At 55.8% G+C, this 23,247-nt stretch overlaps 1 protein-coding gene across 2 annotated transcripts in view; it reads left to right on the top strand.

Moving 5' to 3' along the window:
- SLC25A42 (solute carrier family 25, member 42) overlaps positions 1 to 17,780 on the top strand; it is a 28,483-nt gene extending 10,703 nt beyond the window's left edge. For both annotated transcript variants that reach the window (XM_012654097.1, XM_012654098.1), the window contains exons 2-8: positions 7,639 to 7,753; positions 11,017 to 11,122; positions 12,327 to 12,352; positions 12,947 to 13,113; positions 13,567 to 13,683; positions 14,433 to 14,584; positions 15,637 to 17,780. In XM_012654097.1, the coding sequence (XP_012509551.1) occupies positions 7,673 to 7,753; positions 11,017 to 11,122; positions 12,327 to 12,352; positions 12,947 to 13,113; positions 13,567 to 13,683; positions 14,433 to 14,584; positions 15,637 to 15,944 (957 nt within the window). In that variant the 5' untranslated portion in view covers positions 7,639 to 7,672 and the 3' untranslated portion in view covers positions 15,945 to 17,780. The remainder of the gene's footprint in view (positions 1 to 7,638; positions 7,754 to 11,016; positions 11,123 to 12,326; positions 12,353 to 12,946; positions 13,114 to 13,566; positions 13,684 to 14,432; positions 14,585 to 15,636) is intronic.
- Positions 17,781 to 23,247: the final 5,467 nt, after the last annotated feature.

Here is a 23,247-nt window from a genome sequence, read left to right as displayed (position 1 = left end):
ATTTTTAGTTTTCCAGATCATTTCTTTCTATTTTTTAGTAGAGACGGGGTCTCACTCTTGGTGCTGGTCTTGAACTCCTGACCTTGAGCGATCCACCCACCTCGGCCTCCCAGAGTGCTAGGATTACAGGCGTGAGCCACCGCGCCCGGCTCTTTCTTTGTTTTTGAGACAGAGTCTCACTCTGTTGCCGGGGCTAGAGTGCCATGGCGTCAGCCTAGCTCACAGCAGCCTCAAACTCCTGGGTTCAAGCCATCCTCCTACCTCAGCCTCCCAGAGTGCTAAGATTACAGGCGTGAGCCACCTTGCCAGGCCCCTTTCTTTTTAATGGTTTTATTTGAGAGCCAATAGGTGGTCCTTAAGGCCCCCCTTTCCAGGACAGTCACCCCAAGTGTCAAGACCAGAGGCTTTCAGGACCTCCTGCCCCGCCCTCTCCAGTGGCATCATTCCTCCTCTTTTGGGGCTTCTCACACCTCATGAGCTGAGTGTGTGAGCCAAGATGTGACTTGGCAAGCCCCTCGGTGCCCGCAGCACAAGGAGCGAGTGTCGCGGGAGCAGTGAGGATGTGGAGCAGAGGTGCGGTCCCTGCAGCCTGAGCAGGGGGCAGAGAGCCCCTCCCCTGCACACCCCCCACCCTGCTGCCCCTGCATGTACTCTCCCACCCCCTGCACACACCACCCTGCATCCCACCGCCCCCGCACATCCCGCCTTCCCTCTGCATCTGCACAGTCAGGTCTCGGGCCCACAGATGCATTGACACCTGTCCTTAAGGTGCGTCTGGTTCAGCCTTTCCAGCTGCCTGAGTGTTCTGGGCGAGATTGATCATCCACACAGTCTCCATCCACCTTCCCTCCCCAAACCCAGTCCTCCACGTTGGCGGTGGATGTGGAGCGTCACGAGCATTTGGGTTTAACCCAGGGCGTGAAGCGAAGGGCACGAGGCCACCCCAATAGAAATCAACGACTGAAAACAGAGACATGGAGAAGGAGAGACAGGTGTTCCTGGGGAAGAATTCCAAGTCCTGTGCATTGGTCCTCCTCCCTCTGGGAAGTGGAGCTTAACCCACCCCTCACTGGGCTGGCTCCAAAGGGCAGACTAGGGAATGGGAAGTCCCTTGACAGGGGTGGCCTGGCTGCGCCACCTCACCCAAGGGGTCCAGGTGGGTCCTAGGAAAAGTGGTGTGCTGTCGGGGACCCCCATGTGCTGTAAAGAGGAGGGTACCTCTGCTCTGTACTCCCCCTAAGATCCCATAATCCCAGGCTAATCATGAGAAAACACATTAGACAAACGCAGCTGGGAGCAGGACATGGGCCAGTCCTCCCCAAAGCCACCAAGGTCGTGGGCAACCAGGCAAGACCGAGGAGTTGTCACAGACCAGTGAGGACTGGAGAGTAACTGGTAAAAGCCAAAGGAAGCCCGGAGCTCTGTTGACAGTCATGATGGAATCACAGTAATGACAGTCACACCAACCAGGTCAGTCCAGGCCACCTGCTGGAGCCCCCTTCACTGCTGACACCTCGAGGGTCCACCTCCCTCTGTGGAGTCAGTGTTCTGAGATCTGCAGGCAATGACAGACTCCTGATGGGGGGCTTAAGAGGCCCCTACTTTTTAATTATTTCATCAGATACCGCCCGCCATACGTCTCCATACCTAATTCACTAATTCGCCACTGCTGGGGAACCAGAGCCTGAAAGACGCCGAGGAACATTCCACTGCAGGCCCTGTGTCCAGAATGTGGGGTGAAGGTGGTGGCTGGGGCCCGAGCCAGCTCCGGGCTCTTCCCAGTCGGATGTCCAGTTGGTTTTCAGACCAGGCTTCTGCCAGCCCATTCTGTGTCTGGCGACGCTGAGCCCGGCAGCCCCAGCTAGTGTCTCCTGGTCTGCTGTTCTCTTCCTTGCACGTGACGTCTGGTCTCCTCCTGAGCCTCATTATCTTAGGCTGAGCCCAGGATATGAGATTTTTTTTTTAATCATGCAAGGCCCAGGATATCATCTTCTCTCAGACATGATTTCCACTGGCCTCTCCCAGGCTCTCGGGAACCAGCAGGCCGGGGCCGGCATCTTCCACGTTCAGAGCTGGAGGTTCCCCAGCCCCTAGACACCACGGGTTGCAGTTCCTCGGGGCTGGCTTTCTCTGCCACCTTCCTTCTACCAGGCAGCCCTTTGGCACGAGTCCACGGTGGGGACTGGTTAACCAGAGTCCTCACCTCTGTGGTCTGGACTCTGACTTCTGTCCCCTCCCTTGATTCTGCCAAATGCTTGGGTCAGCTCTTCTAGGCTCACATCCTGGGACAGAGTCTCCCTGAGCACTGGACCCAGCCCCCAGGGTTCCTGGCCCCCCAGATCTCAGCCCAGGAGTCCGAGTCATCCATTTGGCTCTGAAGTTCGTGTTCCGGCAGCTTTTGGAGTTGCTGTCTTGAGTTTGGCCAGACTCTTGCCCTCTGCATCCCCGTAACTGGCTGTTCCTTTGGGTTGAGGAAAGCCTTAATTAAGGGGCACATTGCTCTCTAGGAGAGACATCCAGGTGAAATGATGTTGAAACTGGCCTTGGTGGCCGTGGTCTGCCTGAGGGGGGCCAGGGCTCCATGGAGAAGGGCCTGGCCAGTGGCTTTGGAGTCTGCACCAGGTCCTGAGTGCCCTCTGCCCCTGGACTGAGCCAGGCTTCGCCGGGTCTCATCCGTAAAGTGGGAGGCAGCAACTCACCAGGAGGGATAAAGGAGCAACTATGGCACCCCGTCATTAGTGGGGTGATTGTCACCCTTATCCTCAGCCCAGCCGGGCCAGCACTAGCCAAGTGACCTTGGCCTCAGGCAAGCGCCCAAGCTGCCTTGGCTTCCCCAGCTGTAAAGCAGAACTGAGACTCCTCAGGTAAGGCTGGGCAGATTCGCGCACTCGGGCAAAGGGATGTCATAATCAATAGTTGCTGTGCGTTGAGCGATGCACACGTATTCACCCCCTTCTCCCCTCCACAGGCAGAGGCAGGGACAGACCCACCCAGTGAAGGAAAGCCTTTGCCTCAGGCTCCGCAGCTCCTTGACCCCAGGGAGCTGCAGAGGTCGCGGGTCAGAGTTCCGTGGTCACATAGAGTCTGGCCGCTGTCCCCGTGTCCGTTCTGCCTCATACCCGGGGACATTTTTGGGGCACCATTCCAGACTACACCCTAGCACTGCACACAAATCCGATCCCCCCTTTGATGAAGTGGCACCTGTTCCTTCTGCACCACCCGAAACAAAGCAGGTGCTCCCTTTAGAGGGAGCTCAACTTACACTCTGAATTTGAGGAATGTGCAGTTGAACTTTCCAATAGCTTCTGTCCTGGAGCGAGAGCCCTGAGCGGTGTGCTCAGCCAGTGGCTGCCAGGGTGTCCCTCACGGTAAATATTGACAGGAATACCTTCGCGGACACAAAGCCGTAGCCGGTCCCAGGATATTCACGAGCTGCAGATGGAGGCTGGGGCACTGAGAGTGACCTCTGGTTTCCCCAGGGAGACCGGACCCTGGAATGTGGGGACAGACAGATGGGCTCCCAGGCTGAATGCCAGGGATCCCCCGGTGGACAATGTCACCGCACACAGGACAGGGTGCGTGGCCCTTGGGCAGGGTCTGCGTGGTGCACACAGTGGCACGGTGGTCTAGGATTCTAACAAAGGAGCGGAGGAGAAGAGGCGTTGCCGCAGGAACGTCCGCTCCACTGGGGTCACTGGGGCGAGAACAGGGGTCAGCGCTCTGCAATCTCCTTCGGCTCTTTCCAAATATCGTTTTTTTAGGAGCAAACTTGTACAACTGGCCTAATCTAGTGTTCTGCCCCACCCCTGCACCCAGATCCCGCTTTATATAAACACATCTTTGAGCTGGCGAGTGAGTTACATTTTCAGAAGGCGAAGTGTGGCCAACAGTCCACGTCTCCCCGCAGTCGACGCCTGGGAAGTACCGTCGAGTGTCACCGTCTCCTAAAAGTCAAGGGCAGTTATGCGCCTTCTTGTTTGCTAAGCAGCAAAGGTGCCACCACCCAACACAAGGCTGCCCATGCCGGGGAGGAGAACTATCTTTCCCTCGCCCGTCTCAGGGCCGTGGCTGAGGCCCCGTGACGAAAGACAGATGAACACGAGCACAGCACACGTTTATTTAACGCAAGCTCCACATGACACGAGAGCCTTCACAAGGAAAGGAGACCCCGGGACCGGGTAAACCTGAGCATCTTCGTTTAGGTCCGACTGAGAGTGGACAGAGGGTCTGACGGTCATAAACTGGGGGGCTTGGCATGGCCTGTTTGCTCTTCCTTTCCTCCAGGTATAGGGCAGGCGCCGCTCACCTGAGGCTCTCATCACCGGCTTCAGGGGAGAAGGGGGAGGGAAAGGTGGCAGTGGCCTTCCTGATTCTGCTGTTTTCCCAAAGGCCAAAGTGCCATAGCATGGGATAGCATGTCCCGAACCCCATTCTGCGTTCTTGCCTTGGTCCCCAGGGCCAAGGCTGTGACTTGGTGGCCAGGTTGCTTTTCCCTCTTGCTTTCCTGAGCCTCAGCAAACATGAGTCACTCTTGACCACAGACAGCATCTTTCTGCTGTGACAAGAAACCTGAGGTGTGACTCCTGGGCTGGTTTCCACCGAATTCCTGGGAGACCTTCTCCCCACTCCCAGTTCTGCAGTCTGCCCCACCCCATTCTAGAATTCACTTCGTAGTTGTCTTTTCTAACAAATTCATCTAAAGGACATTTTATACCACTGCCTTGAAAGTAACTTCAGTACTGCCAGCAGCAAAGGAAGGTTGGGAAGAAACAAGGTACAGTGGAAACAAAAGGATTTTAGGAAACCCCGGGCTCTCTTGCTCTGGAGAGAGGGAGGGCCGCAGGTGGTCGTGGGGCCGGGACTCCCTCCTTGGTGTCTCCTGCCGCCAGAGCTCTGGAGGGGGTTGGAACCAGAGCAGGCGGCTCTTCCACGATGGGACTGCAAGTACCAGCTGCGGTCACCCATCCCAGCTCTGGCCTCGTCCTCAGCCTTCCCCTCTGCGTCTGTGTCTCCTCTTCTGTCTCCTAAGAGGACAGCAGTCATTGTACTCAGGGCCCACCCTAACCCAGGACGTTCTCATCTAGAGATTTTGCCTTAATGACATCCACAAAGACCCTTTTTCCAAAAAGTGTCACATTCACAGGTTCCAGATGGACAGATCTTTTGGGTGCCACCATTCAGCCCCCTCTGGGCACCTGCCCCTGCCTTGCCCCAGCACCTTGTCACCCACAGGGCCCAGCACCTGGCCCAGCACACTCGTGTAGTGCTGGGCAGTGTGTGCAGTGACTTCGTCCACGTCCACGGGCACCACACCGAGGCCTGTCCGCGCTGTCCGTGCAGTTCCCACAGCAGGCTCTCACCCCAGCGGGCGACTGAGCGAAGGATTGTCCTTGGGCACCATCACGAGCAGCCCAGCTAGCGGCCGTTCACAGGGGAGGGAGAGTCTGAGGCCTCGCTGCCAGTTTGGGGAAACCGTTCATCACAAAACCTGAGGGGCTCTGAGCAGGAGTCCGCGGCGTGGGGGAGCGCACTCGGCCCCGGCACCTCACCCACACGGCACGTGTCCACACTCAACGTGCCCAGGCCGCCTGACCTGGCCCCTCGCTTCTCAGACTGCCTTAGAGAGGCCGTGCTGCACTCGCTGAGTGCCAGGGTCCTGGGGTCGGGGGTGCCACTGAGCAACAGTCTGACACCACTGATGTCCGTCGGGGATGGGGTGGGTGAAGCAAACACGCAGTGAATCCCACGGGCTGACGATCAAAGGAAAGAGGCTTGGAAAGGTGTCTGGGGCCCGGTTTCTGTTTGTTCACTTTAGAGTGGTTTTAGATTTACAGAAAAATCACCAAGGTCGTGCGTACAGAGTTCCCCTGCAGCCCACACCTCCAGCGTCCCGTCTCCATGACCTCACAGTGGTGTGGCGCACCTGCCACCGTCCACGCTCTGTTCAGATTGCCTCCATTTTTCCTGAATGTCCTTTTTGTGTCCCAGGATCCCACGTGACATTTAGGCATCACGTCTCCTTAGGCCCCTCTAGGCTGAGACACTGTCGCAGACTCGGACATTCCGCGTGTTTGATGACCTTCACGGCGTTTCGAGGGGTAGCGGTCAGGCGTTCTGCAGGATGCACCCCCATCGGGATGTGTCCATGTTTCTCTCTGTCAGACGGGGTGACGGATCTGGGGAAGGAAGACCACAGGCCTCTGAAGTGCCCTTCTGGTCACATCATGTCAAAGGAGCACACTGTCCACGTGCCTGCGCACAGCTAATATTGACCTGGATCCCCCGGGCGAGGTGGTATCTGTCAGGTTCCGCCACTTTGGGAGGAAGTCACGGTGTGCAGCCCACGTGTAAGGGGTGGGCAGTCACATCCGCCTCCCGCTGGGCTGAGTTGAGTCGCTGCCTACATTATTTGGGATTCCTCTGTGTGGGAGATCTGTCTCTTCTCCCCGTTTACTCATGTCCTCAGTCATTTATTTATATCAGTGTGGACTCACAGATGTTTATTTTATACTTACGGTTACAGTCACAACTGCTTTATTTGTTTTGTTGCTCAAACTGTTCTGGCTTTGGCCATTGGGAGCTCTTTCCGTCGGCTCCTGTGACCCTTGTCATGCCCCCTCGGTTTTGGTTTCCATTTTTGAGCACATCCTAACTGCCTGGCACCTCAAGGTGCTCCAAGTTCATCCTCCCTTTCCTGCCCCATCTTGGAAGCAGCTGCTGCTCCCAGCGCCAGGGCACGGGCCCGTTTTCAGTAGGAAAGAGTCGGCCGCAGACAGCTGGGATAGCAGAATCCTGGTTGTGCTTTCTGCAACGTTACTCGCCGCGCTGAGGCCTGTTCTGGGGGCCTCTGTGTCATTCGCACTGTTTTGCAGTAACATGTTAATTTATTGGGTAATTTTAGAGCGTGAGAACCAAGGCCTCACAGAACACCCAGCGCACGCTGGCATCTCGGTAGAACTAGGTCCTTCATCCTTTCTTCCTTCTGGGCCCCTCTGGCCTGGACAGTAGGACCGTCCCCACAGTTTGCTGAGTTTGTGGTGTGTTTCTACAGGGAGGTTCAGCATAGGTTTCCACAGAGGACTCCTATTAGGGCCCCTGACTGTAAGCTTTCCTGCAAAGAGCAGGCAGCTGTGCTGTAGGAAGATTAATTTTCTGAAAGTATTTCAGTGGACAGAGACTCTGAGGTCCAAGGTGACACAGGCCCACTGCACGTTTCGCCTGGTGGTGGTGCTGGCCCTGAGCAGCTCTGGCCTCCACACCCCAGCCATGCCGGCCCTGCAGCACATTTCTACCTCCTGCTGTGTGACCTTGGCTGGCTGCTTAACCTCTCTGAACCCATCTGCTCTGCTGGTACCAGATTTAAAAAAAAAAACAGACTGTTTTTGATGAGCTGACAAGAAAGCCTTTTGTAAATGATTAAGCAATCCACCTGGGAGAGTGGCCTCCGAACTCATCTGAGGGCATCCTTCCCCCTGCAGGAGGCAGGACAGGAGAAGGCTGGTGCACTGGCCTTGGGCATTCTGGTCCTGGTTTTGGGGACTCGTGGAGGAGTCACAGGCCTGAGCCTGCTGGCGGAACGGGGCAGCCGCCGTCTGTGAGGGTCTTGCAGTATCTCACCTGCCCCTCTCGCTCCCCCAGGACCGAGTCTCCCGCTGACCCGAGCAGGCCTGGTATGGGTAATGGTGTGAAGGAAGGCTCGGTGCATTTGCGTGAGGATGCCGAGGCCGTGCTGTCCTCGCCCGTCTCATCAAAGGCAAGTACCCCCTGGCCTCCGGGGATGGGTGTTCTCCCAGGGTCCCTCCTGTCCTAGTTGGCCCCCCACCCCCAGCCTCTGGGCCCCATTGCTCCCTCTCCTGTACTCCCCGAGCCATGTGACGCGCCCACCTCCATCTCAGTCCACCCGACTGAGGGCGGAGCAGCGGCAGGAGCAGCCTCTGTCTGCTCCACAAGGTTGTGGGGTGGAAGACGCCACGTCTCTGCCACTGAGAGCGCCATTTATGACACGAATCCAGCCAGCCCAGCCACCTGGCAAGAAGCCAAAACCACGCCTGACATGGCTTGGAGGCTGGGTTGTCAGAAGGCGTCCTGGATCCCCCTTTCCTCCCTCAGATCGCTGAATACTAAAGAATGAGCCGAACTCAGGGATGGTCCTGGAGGGTGGGTGCACTCAGGGTTTGCTCCACGTGATGAAGTTCATCTCTGACGTCCACACTTCAGCTGAAGAAAAGATATTCCCTCTTAAATCTGGTCAGCCCTGTCGCTGTTCACTGTAGACGCTGGAGCCTTCACTGCCCCCTAAGTCCTCCCAGCTGAGCCTGAAACACCCAGACCAACGCAACCCTGCGTAGGAACCAAACCTCATTCCCAGAGCCCAGCTCAGGTGCCAGCACAAGCAGCTCTCAAAGTCCACTGGGTCAAAGGCTGAGGTGACGTCATCTTTCAGGCCTCCTGACCTTTCCCCAAATTGCAGATGACACCAAGGAGCACCAGGAGGGCGGGAGGACTCGTTTGCCAGGGTCACTATCAGGTGGCTGAGGCAAAGGACAGGCACGAAGTTCAGTGAACTTCCCAACAGAGCAGGAAGAACACCTGGGTCAGGTGTGGTGGCTCACACCTGTAATCCCAGCCTGGGAGGCTGAGGCAGGAGGATTGCTTGAGCCCAGGAGTTCAAGGCTGCAGTGAGCTATGATCGGTTGGACCACTGCATTCCAGCCTGGGTGACAGAGCAAGATGCTGTCTCTGGGGGTGGAAAAAAAGAAAAAGAACACCTGGATATGGCTGTCCCTGGGCACATCAGTGAGAGGGGTGTGCGGGGTGGATCCCACCAGTGGACAAGCTCAAGGCTGTGGTTACTGCAGAACCACCCTGGAAGTGCCCCGGTGCCAGTCATTCGCCAGACACCATACACAAGTGCCCATCTTCCTCTGTGCTGATCAACCATGACGACATCGATCTTGGTCCGCTTGACCAGCCCCATGGTGGGGAGGGTCACACTCTATAAAGTCACTTCTTTGGTTAAGAGGCTGAGCATCTTCTCACGGTGTTTACAGCCAACATGGATCCCACCTGTGGTTCCCCCACTTTTTATGTGTCAGCGCCTGTGCCTGGTTCTTCATGTGCGGGACCTCTCCATTTGACCGATACTTTGAAACTTCGACCCTTTGGTGGTGCCCATGCCGAGCTCTTTGGACAACACGCTTTAGTATTCATCAACGAGGGGCTGGAAGTGTCGGGCAAAGGCGGCGGCCTCTGCTGAGCAGGTCTCCAAGGGAGGCTGGCAGCTGCCTCCAGAGCTGCAGTTTGTGGATGTGTGTTCCTGATACAAAGAGTTGGTATAATTTTGGGAACCACAAACTTTTGTAACCAGCCTGAGCAACATAGTGAGACCCCAACCCTACAAAATGTAAAAAGTTAGCCAGGCATGGTGGCATGCACCTGTAGTCCCAGCTACTTGGGAGGCTGAGGCAGGAGGATCGCTTGAGCCCGGGAGTTGGAGGTTGTGGCGAGCTATGATTGTGCCACTGCACTCCAGCCTGGGCAACAGAGCAAGACCCTGTCTCAAAAAAAAAAAACCAACCTACAAACTGCCTAGGAGGTAACGTGATGGAGGAGATGGAAGGAAAGGCACGTCCACAGCACCAGCAGGGCACGTGGAGGGACGCTCCATGGACTGTTCCATCTGCTCACAGCAGCCCACAAGGGGAGTGGGTGATCCGACTGATTCACAGAGAGGAAACTGAGGCCAGCGGCTGGTCAGCCTCAGAGCTGCTGCTGGGACCACCACTGAGCATCCACCATTTCTCAGAGCCCACAGAACGGGGCATCTGTAACCTTGCTGTGTGACCCACAAAAGGCAGGGGTCCCCAAAGCCAAGCCTCCACGGAGTGAGAAGGTCAAACCCCACAGCCGAGTTCAGACTTGGAGGTGCTGTGAAGTCTGCTCCTCTGGGGCGGAGTGGCTGTGCAGTGAGGACACGAAGCTTGAGCCTTGTGGGATGGAGCCGGGATCAGGCCTCAGGGCAATCCAGGACATGTGGGAGTGAGACCTGGGCCAAGACTTGGCCCTTTGCTGTTTCAGAGATGAGGACAAGGAGACCAAAATAGTCATCCCAGTCCTCGCGGTCAGTCTGGGCAGAGCCCAGGCTCAGGCCAGGTGTGTGGACAGCACCAGGCCCAGCCCTTCACCGCTGAGCCACTGCTGAACTGAGCGAACGTGGGTGGGGATGTAGCCACACTCGGTCAGACCTCGGCTGCCAGGTGTACCCCAGAAATGCCCCTGTGTCCCTCCCTCTCCCCACAGCCTCCCCCACTTCCAGCCTTTGTCTTCTCCATCCTGGGCTTCTGCAGGGGCTGCCTCTGCTCTGGTCACAGTTAAAGTGGCCTTTCCACCTCCCTGCTGCTCCGTGCCGGGCTCTGTGGGGTCTGGCCTCTGCCTGCCTCTCCTCTCCCCTCTCTTCTCTGGGCTCCCTCCGTTTCCCTGTGCCAGTCAGCCTGCCTGCCTTGTGGTCCCCCAGGGACCCCTGTTCCTTCTCACCCGGGGCCTCTATTTGTTCCTCTCCCTCTAATCTTGTGACACCCCCTCCAAGTTTCCTGTTCCTCATCCTTCAACCTCGGCCCCTCAACCCCAACCCCGACTTCTCCCAGAGCCCCAAGCTGCCGCCTCCCAGCACCTTCCAGATCTCCAGATCGGTGGCTGTGTGCATGTGCCTGATGGCTCAGTTCACATCTGGCTTTCCCTGTGGACCGGCAGCACCACGGAGGTGGGAGGGGGCCCCGTACACACCCCCCAGCCTGAACTGTGGGTCTCCAGGCCCCTCAGGGTGCTTGGGCCAAGGGGACCCCATGGAGTCCTATGAATCACTGCACAATCTGCCCCACGTTGCACTCAGACCACAGAGCACTGCAGAGCGAGGAGAGATCCAAGCGCCCCCAATGCAGAACCTCTTTCCTGGGGCACAGTCCCCTGCAGAGTGGGCCCTGCCCTGCCCCGACAACCTGACCGTGCGTTCTGTTGCAGAGCGGCCACCGGCAAGTGCTCAGCTCCCTCCTGTCCGGGGCCCTGGCGGGCGCTCTCGCCAAAACAGCGGTAGCTCCCCTGGACCGCACCAAAATCATCTTCCAAGGTAAATGCTGTCTGTCTGTCTGTGTCCGTGTGAGAGAGAAGCTGCCGGGTGGTCACCGCCTCCTCCATGGCCCCCTCAAGCTGTGCTTCAAATCGATTTTTAAAATGCTTCTGCAAAGTCCACTTAGACACTGCATGAGTTTCCTGGGGCTGCCATCACAAGGCACCACAAACCCGGTGGCTTAGAACAGCAGAATTTATTCCCTCGCGGTCCTGAGGGCCAGAAGTCTGGAATCAAGGTGTCCACAGGTCTGCGCTCCCTCCAGAGGCGCTAAGGGAGGACTCCTCCTTGTCTCTTCCAGCTTCTGGGGGCTCCAAGTGTTCTTGGCTTGTGGCCACATCATTCCAATCTCTGCCTCCATCTTCACACGGCCTTCTCACGGTGTGTCTGAGTGTCTGTTTTCTCTTCCTACAAGGACACCAGTCATTGGAGTTAGAGCCTACTCTAATCTGTACAACATCACCTTAACTGAATGACATCTGCAAAAACCCTGTTTGCAAATAAGGTCACCTTCACAGGGATTAAGGGTTAGGACGGAGACACATCTTTTCAGAGGATACAATTTAACCTACAACAGAAAGCATCTCCCTCCCTCCCTAGGGTTAAACAGGGTCCCCTGAAGATTAAGCCTGTCCCTCCTGCAAATAGATACCAGTTGATGCCCAGGCTGGCAGCAGGACGGTCACAGCCCAGGCCGCTCAGCCTCTCAGCTGTTTGGGGAGAGACTGCAGGCTTGGCCCGGCCCTTCCCAGAGCCTGCAACGGGTCCCCTAGCCTTCCTCAGCCCCATTTCCTCATTCAGAAAATGAGGGCATTGATAATCAGCCTCCTCCCCGGGCTGCGTGAGGATGCAGCGAGCTGACAGGGTTGAAAGGAGCAGGTCTGTGGTTAAGCATGAGCAGCGAGCCAGGGTTTAATCCTGGAGACAGCAGGCACCACGTCACACAGACTGGGGGAGGCTGCCAGGCCACACCAGAGGCTTCTCGTGACTGTTTCTGGATCCCACCATGGCTCAGAGCCCCGGTGGCCACCAGCGGGGGAGCCAGCCAGGCAGCCACAGCGTGGGAGGGCAGTACGGGGTGTGCCCTGGGGGGCTGTTCTCACTCTGTTTCCAGACCAGACCAGACCCTGGTGGGGGTGTCATGCAGACTGGGGGTTCTATCCTTTGCATCTCACCGTCTCTCTTGTGCTTTTGTTTTTCCCAGTGTCTTCAAAAAGATTTTCTGCCAAGGTGAGCTACTAGATCATTGTCCCCTGGCTTGGGGGCAGTCATCCCCACCACGCTCATGAGGCTGGTGGTCCTGGGAGAGACTCGGGGGCAGGGACAGGACTACCCCTCCTCCCACCCCAAGCTCTGCCCGCAGGCTGCCCACCGTGGGAATTCACAGGAGACTCCGAGTATCCTTGGGTGATGGGGTGAGGGCACGGGAGAGCTCTAAACCACGTTCCTGCGTTTGATTTATTGTTAACCAGAGAGCAGGTGTTACCTTCTCAATAAAGAAAAAAATAAAGAGCACGTGTAAAAAGCCAGACTACCAAACACCAACGAATGCCCCTGCAGGGTTCTAAGCTCGCTCGGCAAACCTGGTTCACTTTACAATCCCAGGGTTGGAGGACTGGGGAGGGGTCGATAATGTCGCAGGCTGGACCAACTGAGGTGCGGCACTCACGGGGTGCGTGTGGGGAGGCGGGGGAGTTGGCTGTGCATCCGGCAGGGGTGGGGCACCCCCGCCCAGCCTCTGTTTCAGGGGCGCTCTGCATGCCAACTGGGCTCGCGGGGAGGGCAGCGGCTTCGGAGGGATGCTGACCTCCCTCTTTCTCCCAGGAGGCCTTCCGGGTGCTCTACTACACCTACCTCAACGAGGGCTTCCTCAGCCTGTGGCGCGGGAACTCCGCCACCATGGTGCGCGTGGTGCCCTACGCCGCCATCCAGTTCAGCGCGCACGAGGAGTACAAGCGCGTCCTGGGCGGCTACTACGGCTTCCGCGGAGAGTGAGGCCCGGCCCCGCCCCTCCCTCGTCCCAGGCCACGCCCCTCTCCCCTTCTCGCTCCGCCCCTCTCTCCACCCTCCCCCCTTCCCCCATAAAACACCAGGCAGTTCCTAAGACCCTCCCAAGCACGCCCCTCCGCTCCGTGACATCACCCTGCTCTGTCGTCAGAGCTCCTCTCGGTTTACCCATTTGTTTCGTTACGCCCCGCACAAGTGTTGCCGGGGCAGGCCACTGTGCCCTCAGAGCCGCAGGGAAAATACACACATCATTCATTCATCCAGAGGGAAAGGGAAGGCACCCCTGCGAATCTCCACGTGACTCCCAATCAGGAGACCCCAGCGCACCTGGTGTTCCGTCGCCGTAGCCACCCCCAGCTGGGACCTGTGGGGGCTCCGGCTGGGCCTGTGCGCATCTCAGCCCCTCACTGGGTCTCATTTCCCCCCACCCGCTTCAGAGCCCTGCCCCCGTGGCCTCGCCTTCTCGCCGGCGCACTAGCGGGGACGACCGCCGCTTCACTGACCTACCCCCTGGACCTGGTCAGGGCGAGGATGGCGGTGACCCCAAAGGAAATGTGAGTCCTACCTTGGTGACGCTCTCACCAGTCACAGGGGCTCCCAGGTCAGAATCCCTCCATCAGGCCCCCCGGGGTTTGGGTCTGTCCCGCTGTGCTAAGAATCCAACAGGCTGGCCTGGCGCCTGTAATCCTAACACTCTGGGAGGCCAAGATGGGAGGATCGCTTGAGGTCAGGAGTTCGAGACCAACCTCAGCAAGAGTGAGCACATCTCTACTAAGAATAGAAAAATTAGCTGGGCGTTCTGGTGTTTGCCTATAATCCCAGCTACTCGGGAGGCCGAGGCAGGAAGATCGCTTAAGCCCAGGAGTTTGAGGTTGCTATGAGCTAGGCTGACCCCATGGCACTCTAACCCGGGCGACAGGGCGAGACTCTTGTCTCAAAAAAAGAATCCACCATGCTGAGCAGGCCTGGTGTCCAATTCTGCAGCTGTTCCAGAAAGGCAGTATTAACGTTCTCTTACCCTGTGGTTGGTTTCTGCTTGGATCAAACCAAGAGTCTTCGTTTTGAATTGGACGCAGATGCATTAGAATGTATAGGAGTAAAGACAAGGGCTGAGCCCACTAAAGCGATCCCCATGGTGAAGGTGGAGTTTGGGCTTGGGCCTGCCTTTGCCCGGTTCCACGGCTTCGCAGCATGGCTGGATCTCTCAAAGAAGGGAAGCACCATCATGTAGACGGGCCCAGGCCCAACGGGCTGCGGCAAGAGCCGAGAGGCCCGCATCCCACCTGCTCCCGCTGTTTGGCAGGTACAGCAACATATTTCACGTCTTCATCCGCATCTCGCGGGAGGAGGGGCTGAAGACCCTCTACCACGGATTCACGCCTACGGTGCTGGGGGTCATTCCCTACGCCGGCCTGAGCTTCTTCACCTACGAGACGCTGAAGAGCCTGCACAGAGGTAAGGGGCGTGGGAGCTCGGGCAAGGGGCGGCGCCTCCGCCTGTGTCACGCACACCTGGAGGCAGGACGCGGAAGGGCAGGGAATAACGTAACAGCACTCACACCTGCCGCCCGTGGAACGGGTGTGAGCACGCTGCCGTCTTGCTCCCGGGTGTTTTTTGTTAAGAACTAAAAAGTGGGTAAAGTTGAGGCCCGGACTCTCCCTCCCGAGGTCTCTTATTAGAAGTGTGGGCTGCATCCCCCCCCGATGGCTTTGGAAGTGTGAACAGCACCTTGTCACATTCCGCGGCATAAAGAGGGCCCCAGATGGAGTCAGCTCGCCTGGGCGTGCAGCCCCTCCAGATGGTTCGCGGCCGTCCGCCTGACCCCCGTTTCTCTGCTCCACGCTGTTCGTGGCCGTACAGTGTGCCTCCCCCTCTTGCGGGTGTTAGGCAGTTTCCAGATTCTCTGTGATCAGCCCACATCCGGGACTCATCTCCTTGCGTGGGTGTGAGACCCCATTTTCAGGGTTTCTCCCCACAAAGGGCCTCCCAGCACCCTGTCCCACGGTGCCGGCAGACCGCGTGTTTGCCCATCTGGTGCAATGGATGGCGGTGTCTCCGTCTCCCTGTTTTGAATTCCTAGTTCTAAATTCACTGCTACAGAGGTTTAAAGAACCCCGATCGACCGGTTGCGGCTCCTTCCTCCGTCATGTCTGCACGTCCTGTGTAGACCCACGCAACAGTGCTCTGTGTGGTTCACGGTCACATGTGTCCGTTCTTGGAACCACTCGCAGGGCCCTCCAGAGGGGCCGGTGGGCGACAGGGCAGGGCGAGGATTCGGGAGGGACCCAATTGGATGTGAGCAGTGGCTCTCGGGGTTGGTTGTGTGATTCTCTGTGCTTTTCTGTCTTTTAAGAAATCTGACGTCTCGATTTTGATTAAAAAGGAGTGACTGGGAGGTGAGGACGTGGGGCGCGGGGGTACGAGCGCCCGCGCTCGTGGGCTGCTCACGTGGGCGCGGGTGCTCGCCCCTCCCGGCGCGCTCACGCCCCTCCCGGCCCCGCCCGCAGAGTACAGCGGCCGCCGGCAGCCCTACCCCTTCGAGCGCATGATCTTCGGCGCCTGCGCCGGCCTCATCGGGCAGTCGGCCTCGTACCCGCTGGACGTGGTGCGGCGGCGCATGCAGACGGCCGGCGTCACCGGCCACCCGCGCGCCTCCATCGCGTGCACGCTGCGCACCATTGTGCGGGAGGAGGGCGCGGTGCGCGGCCTCTACAAGGGCCTGAGCATGAACTGGCTCAAGGGCCCCATCGCCGTGGGCATCAGCTTCACCACCTTCGACCTCATGCAGATCCTGCTGCGGCACCTGCAGAGTTAGGGGCCCTGCGGTCGGCGGCTCTCGCGACGGTGGACCGGCGACCCCTTTGGATTTCTGAGCCCGTGGAGTACGGTGTGCTTGGTTCCACCGCGGGAACCACGTCGGGGGCTTTGTGGAACAAGCAGGCGGGCCTGGGGGCCGGGGCTGGCAGCCCTTGAGGTGCGATGTTGGCACGATGGGCTCAGGGTCGCTGCGACTCTCCTCTTCCCTCCTCCCCAGGGGCTGCGGTGCCTCGGGAGGTGTTGCCCAAAGGCCTTGAGTTGGAGTGGTCAGCTCCGCCTCCTCGTCCTGTGTGTCCTCCAACGTGCTGCTGATTCGAGTGTCCCTGTCCCCACTAGGCTCTGGGCCACACTTGCCTGTCCCTTCTCGTTCTGACTCTGCCTGCGTGCCTGGCCTCCAGCCTGGGCGGGCGCCTTTCCTGGCAGCCGGACCCTGTCCAGGATGGGACAAGCCTCATGCTCAGTTTGGCCACAAACGCAGAGCTCCTTGCCCACCCAACCCACCCCGCCTGTCCTGCCTTCTCTCTTATTTCCCAGAGGACAATGACTCCTCCACCCCCAGAGCCTCCTGCTCAGAAACGGCCTTCTCCTGAGAGCCCCATCCTAGTCTCTGCCGTCAGCCTGGGGCCCCCAGCTGCCTACCCGGTCATAACCTTCCCAGGAGGGTCACGATTCCTCCACGAGACAGGGTTTGAAGCACAGACCGTGACGTGGAACCACTTCAGGTTTGGGTATGACCCCCCACCTGGGTATATCTGCTGAAATCGGAGCACCCAGCCATGAAGCTCCTGCCGGGTCCGTGGCTCCCCCACCTCGGTGGGCACTTGGCTGAGGCACGGAGCAATTCAAGGCCCACGAGGGATGTCTGATTTCCATGAATGAATGGAGCACACAGAGGTGGCTGGTGGCATTGACCTTCCCAGAGTGGGAGCCCATGACAGTGGGCGGCCCAGGGTGGGGAGTGTGGAAGAGCAGAGGTACCCCAGGGAACCCCCAGCTAGCTGGGCTCTCAGAGAAGTCCCCAGGACTTCCAGGTATTGGGGACTCAGAAATACCCAATAATGATGTTCTGGGTTTCTTGGTTTTTTGTTTTGTTCTTCAAATTGGCCAACCCTGGGTTTATTCACATCAAACCCCTGATTGGTCCGATCTGGTTCCCTGGCGAGGGGGACCTTGAGGGTTGGTTTCCATAGCTGGCTCAGCTGCCACCCTGCGAGGGGATCTGAGCCGGTACACCTGCCCCGTGTGCGTTTCCTGCCCCTCCTCTCCTCCTCCTGCTCTTCTTGCCTTGGACCTGCGGGTGCGAGGACCTCTATCTGGCCTTAGCCACCAGCCATCCCTGACCTCATCCCCAGGGGCCCAGGCAGCCTGTGATGGCTGTGAGGGGCCGTCCTGTTGGGTGGGCATCCTTGCCCAGTACTAAGACTCAGTGGGAGAGGCCAGGGCACCCCTCACAGGGAGATGGGGGACCGAGCCCCCCCACCCTGGGCAGGTGAGGGCAGCAGGGGCTGGGGGTCCACCCCAGGCGGGTGAGACCAAACGGGTGGCTGGGGAGTGCCCTCCTCTGGGCTCCAGGCTAGGTAGGAGAGACGAGGGTGGCAGGGGCCCCAGCGTGCTTCCCCTGAGGCGGCTCCTGGCCGTGCGGCTGTGGCAGTGCCGTCCCCCAGCCCTGCACACGGCCTGGCTCTCAGGCTGCCACGGTCACCCGCCTCCCTGCTGATCTCTGGTCCCGGTCTGGAGTTATATTTTGATGCCATGAAGACACTTTGTTTATATATAATGTTTATATATTTTAAAGATTTGTGCCAAGAGAGTATATTTAATAAAAATTGAAATGACTTCTGCTTGTGTCTCGTCTTCTTTGGCTCTGAGCACCTCCTATCCTCCCCCAGGAGCTCCAGAAGAGAGTTGACATTGTTTTGATATATTTGTGAATAAAGTTTTGAATAAAAGTCTTGAATAAAGTTTTTTAATTCAATTGTTGCTGTTTGAGTTGTTAATGCATATCATGATTTTCCAAAAAAATCATGATAAAAATTATGATAAAAAATAGGTCAGCCTCCCAGTTCCCTCTTGTAGGTGTGTCTCCTCCTGGAGAGATTCTGGCATACACACTTGTCCCTTTGGGGACCTATGTGGCTACCCACAGTGTCAGTCAGGATGGGCTCCTCCGGCTGCAGCTAGCACAGCCCCAAAGTCCCCTGGGATTGAACAACGCTTTCTCTCCCCAGATCCCTGCACTCTGGGACTAGCTAAGGCATCAGGCCAGAGCAGTCACCTCCTGCAGGCCACCAGAGAGGGTCTTGCAGCAGCAATCAAGCCTCGCCTTGCCGGCAGCCCATTGGCCAGGGCGACCTGCAGGGCCCGCCCACCACGAGGCTGGACGTGGCAGCTGTGTGCGCATGCGTATGCACACGTGGTTAGAGCGAGCAGGTTCCACCGAGCTGACCCCCACTGCTCTACACCACGCTTGTGAGTCGGCCCCGGTGGCTGTCTCATTGCCAGCGGTCGCAGTGTTCCCCCAGGACGATGCCCACTGATGAAATTTACCCATCCATTGTGAATAGGCAACTAGATTGTTAGTGAGCTGTTGCCACGACATGGTCGTCACTCAGTGGCGACCGCTGAGCTCGCCCCCAACCCCCACCACATCCACCCCTGATTTCTGGTTCACGTTCCACGTCTCATTCCAGCTTCTATGCCTTGGTCAACTCCTCCCCACTCCCACCCTGCACTGTGGTGTCCCTTAATAGTATAGAGATGGGCTCATGGCCCTGTCTGGGCCAGCGACAGTGGGGAAGATGCTTGCTGGTTGCTTCTGAGAAAACTTCTGGAGGCACGCTCTCTCTCTCCGATGGCCTTGGGGGAAGAAACCCTAGCCCGGGTGGGTGTTGGGACCACCAACACAAGGAAGGGACTAACCCCAGGGTGAGGCTGACATTGCAGATAGTAGAGCAGAGATGAAGAGAGGAGCAGGATTCTTGGTGACGTCTGGGCTGCCGGATCTAGCTTTACCTGAGGCTCAACTGCCTCTCAACTTCCAGCAACATGAGTCACTTTCTCTGCTTTATTTAAGACAGAGTTGAGTCTTCTGTCACTTTCTGAAGCAAATATCGTTTTATGTGTCTCTTTGTGTTCATGTGCTAGTGTATCTATGGTATAAGTTACTAGGAACAAAATTGCTGGGTCAAAGATCAAGGAATAGCAGGGCGCGGTGGCTCACACCTGTAATCCTAACACTTTGGGAGGCCGAGGTGGGAGGATCCCTTGAGGCCAGGAGTTTGAGAACGGTCTGGGCAATATTGAGAGACCTCCCTATCTAAAAAAAATACCCATCTACAAAAAATTTTTAAATTAGCCAGGCATGGTGGCACGTGCCTATAGTCCCAGCTACTCAGGAGGCTGAGGCAAGAGGATCACTTGAACCCAGGGGTTCAAGGCTGCAGTGAGCTATGATTGTACCATGCCTGGCTAATTTTTAAAAAACTTTTTGTAGAGAAATGGTCTTACTATGTTGCCCAGGACTGGTGTAGAACTCCTAGCCTCAAGCAATCCTCCCACCTTGGCATCCCAAATGCTGGGACTATGGGTGTGAGCCACTGTGCTGGTCGGGTTTTGGTTTTGAAGATGGAACCTACAGGCTTCTCAATGAGCTGGATATGAGGAGTCAGACAGGGAGGGGTTAAGGTACCCCCAAGTTATGGTGTGACAAGACAGACGGGGCTGATGTGACCAAGGAGGGCTGAGGAAAGGTTAGGTGCTCTAGACACAATGGGTTGAGCCATCTGAGATGCCCAGGGCTGCAGAAACCAAACTGGGCTTTGTTGGCAAACATGTGGTGCCTAATTAGTGAGGACAGTGAGAAAGAGAGGGGACCAGCAGGAATGGCCAGGGAGGGGACAGCTGAAGGGAGAAGAGGCCTGAAGACTGGCTTGGATTGGAGAAGGGCGAAGTCCCAGGGACTTTGACGACACTCGCTCTGGAGGTGCAGTGAGCGCACCTTAGATCGAGTTTTCAGTTTGTGCCAGTTTTTCCTTGTAATGGTGTTGCTGACTTCTCTTGAGCTGAAGGTTGTATTTGCTTTGGTTTTTCTTTCCTCCTTGTTTTTTTTTTTTTTTCTTAACTCTTTTGTTTGTTTCTTTCAGCTGGTTTGGAAACCGCACATTCTGTTTTTTCTACCACAGGGTTCTCAGCCGCAGCACTGCTGACATCTGGGGCTGGATCACTGTCTGGGGCTGGGCTGTCCCGGGCACTGTAGGATGTTGAACAGCATCCCTGGCCTCTGCCCACCAGATGCCAGGAGCATTGCCCCCCTGCCCCCAGTGGTGACAATTCAAAAATAATCTCCAGACATGGCCAGTATCCCTTTGGAGCAGAATCACCCCCTCCTTTGAGAGGCACTGATGTGGTATAGTTTTTATTTAGTTTTTTGAGACAGGGTCTCACTATGTTGCCCAGGCTGGCCTTGAACTCCTGGCTTCAAGCAGTACCCCTGCCTTGGCCTCCCAAGTCGCTGGGACTAAAGGCATGTGCCACTGCGCCTGTCTCTGCTTTTTGTTTTGGGGGTTTTTTTTGAGACAGGGTCTTGCTCTGATACACAGGCTGGAGTACAATGGTGTCATCACAGCTCACTGCAGCCTCGAACTCCTGGGCTCAAGGGATCCTCCTGCCTTGGCCTCCTGAGTAGCTGGGACTATAGGCAAGCACCACCACACCCAGCTAACTTTTAAATTTTTTGTAGAGATGGGGTCTCACTATGGTGCCCAGGCTGGCCTGAAACTCCTGGCCTCAAGTGATCCTCCCACCTCCGCCTCCCTAAGTGCTGGGATTACAGGCATGAGCCACCACTCCCGGCCTACTTTTCATTTTTATCCACATGATGGAAGTGCAGTTTCAAAAGTCAAATGCTGTTCAAAGGAAGGCGAGGACAATGACATTTCCAACTCCTCCTGACAACTGTTCTAGGCGTCACCGTGTGTCAGTGCTTCTGCAGCTCTCTGGTTGTGACCTAACTTTCCTAAGAGGCATGATGCTCCCTTTTGGTAGTGGCTGTTAGTTTTAGACACATGCCAAGTCAGCAGGACAAAAGGGGAGCGGCTTTACCCTGAGGTGGCGCAGAGTTGACACGGGTCAGGGAGTTCAGAGGCTGTGAATGAACAAGTGGTCCCGGCAGGGAGGTGGGTCATGCTTGTCACATGACGGGGTAGCAACAGCCTCACTTGAGGGCCAGTCACTCGGCCTTGTGCTGTCACTCTGGCAAGGGAAATGGCTGTGACTCATTTGTTTTAGTCTCAATACAGATGCTCCCTGGCTTACCATGGGGTTAAGTCTCGATAAACCCATCTAAAGTCAAAAATATTGGCTGGCTGCCATGGCTCACGCCTGTAATCCTAGCATTCTGGGAGGCCAAGGCCAGAGGATCACTTGAGGTCAGGAGTTCGAAACCAGCCTGAGCAAGAGCGAGACCCCATCTCTACTAAAAATAGAAAAAATTAGCTGGGTGTGGTGGGGCATGCCTGTAGTCCCAGCTATTCGGGAGGCTGAGGCAGGAGGATTGCTTGAGCCCAGGAGTTTGAGGCTGCAGTGAGCTATGATGATGCCACTGCACTCTACCCAGGGCCATGGAGCCAGACTCTGTCTCGGCTGGGCGCGGTGGCTCACGCCTGTAATCGTAGCACTCTGGGAGGCCAAGGTGGGAGGATCGTTTGAGGTCCGGAGTTCGTTGGAGACCAGCCTGAGCAAGAGCGAGATCCCGTCTCTACTAAAAACAAAAATAAATTAGCTGGACAACTAAAGATAGAAAAAATTAGCCAGGCATGGTGGCGCGTGCCTGTAGTCCAGCTACTTGGGAGGCTGAGGCAGGAGGATCGCTTGAGCCCAGGAGTTTGAGGTTGCTGTGAGCTAGGATGACGCCACGGCACTCACTCTAGCCCGGGCAAAAGAATGAGACTCTGTCTCAAAAAAAAAAAAAATTATGTGTTAAATGATTAAGGAAATAAAAGCTGGAGTCATGGAATGGGTGACATTGAGACTACCTTCAGATGACTGGATAGACTTGCAAAGGAACTAAATTAAGCTCTTCTAAAGAGAAAATATAATTATTGAAATAATAGGTTGTTAAACAGCATATTAGAAACAGCCAAAGGAGGAATTGATGAAATGGAAGATTGATCTGAGGAAATCACTCAGATTCCAACTCAGAAAAACAAGAAGGTAGGAAATATCAAGGGAGGCTAAGAGATAAGGAGAGTAGAGTAGAAAGCCTAGCATAAGTTAAATCAGAGCCCCAGAGTGAGAAAAGAGAGGGAGCAAAGGGTCATGCTGGCCAAGCCTGGGAAAGATAAGGAGAGGATGGAGTAGAGTGGATTCCCAGGGTCTCCAAGCCCATTCTGCCCACCTCCCAGGCATCCTTTTGGATGTTATTGGAAAAGAGAGGAGTTATTGGAAAAGAATGGCTAAGTCTACAGAATGAATGAAGCATACAAACTATCAACCAGATAAATAAAAGGAATCCATACCTAGACACATTGTAGTGAAACTGTGGAACGCCACAAACAAAGAGATCACAAAGCAGCCAGGGAATTAAGACAGATCACCTACAAAGGAATGACAATTAGGCTAACAGCCAATGTCAACTGCAACAACAGAAAAGGAACAAATAGCAACGAAGTAAGATGGTTGAAACAAGGCCAAAAACGTCAGTAATCACAATAAATGTAAGCAGACTAAACTTTTAAGTCCCATGATAAAGACTATCAGACTACATTGAAAATATCCAGGTACATGGTTTTTAAAGGATAACACATTCCAACCCAAGGTCACTGAAAGGTTGAAAGTAAAGGGATGTTAAAAAGACATAGCAAATTCTAATCAAAAGAAAGCTAGAAAGGCTATATTAATACCAGACAAACTAGATTAAGAAGTATTATTAGAGACAGAAGGAGTCAATACATCATGATAAAATAGCTGACTCACCAGGAAAATCTGGCAATTTTAAATTTATGAACATATTATAAATTAGCCTCAAAATATATAAAGAAAACACTGATAGAACTACATAGAGAAATTGAGAGCTCTACTATTTCATAGGGAGACTAACCTCTACTAACTGATGTGTCAAGGAGAAAAGATTAGGAAAGACAGAGATTTGAATTTGTTAGACTCATAGATCCACAGAATATGTCTTTCAAGAACACATGGAATAGTTACAAAAACTGATCACATTCCAGGCCATAAGGCAATCTTACCAAATTTTAAAGAATCTATTTCAAAGAGACCATCTTTTGTAACTATAGTGCAATTAA

Source organism: Propithecus coquereli, unplaced genomic scaffold (genome assembly GCF_000956105.1).
Source record: "Propithecus coquereli isolate 6110/MARCELLA unplaced genomic scaffold, Pcoq_1.0 Scaffold438, whole genome shotgun sequence".
Lineage (NCBI taxonomy): Eukaryota > Metazoa > Chordata > Mammalia > Primates > Indriidae > Propithecus > Propithecus coquereli.
Note: the sequence above shows the minus strand (reverse complement) of the source record. Positions and strands in the feature narration are given on the sequence as shown.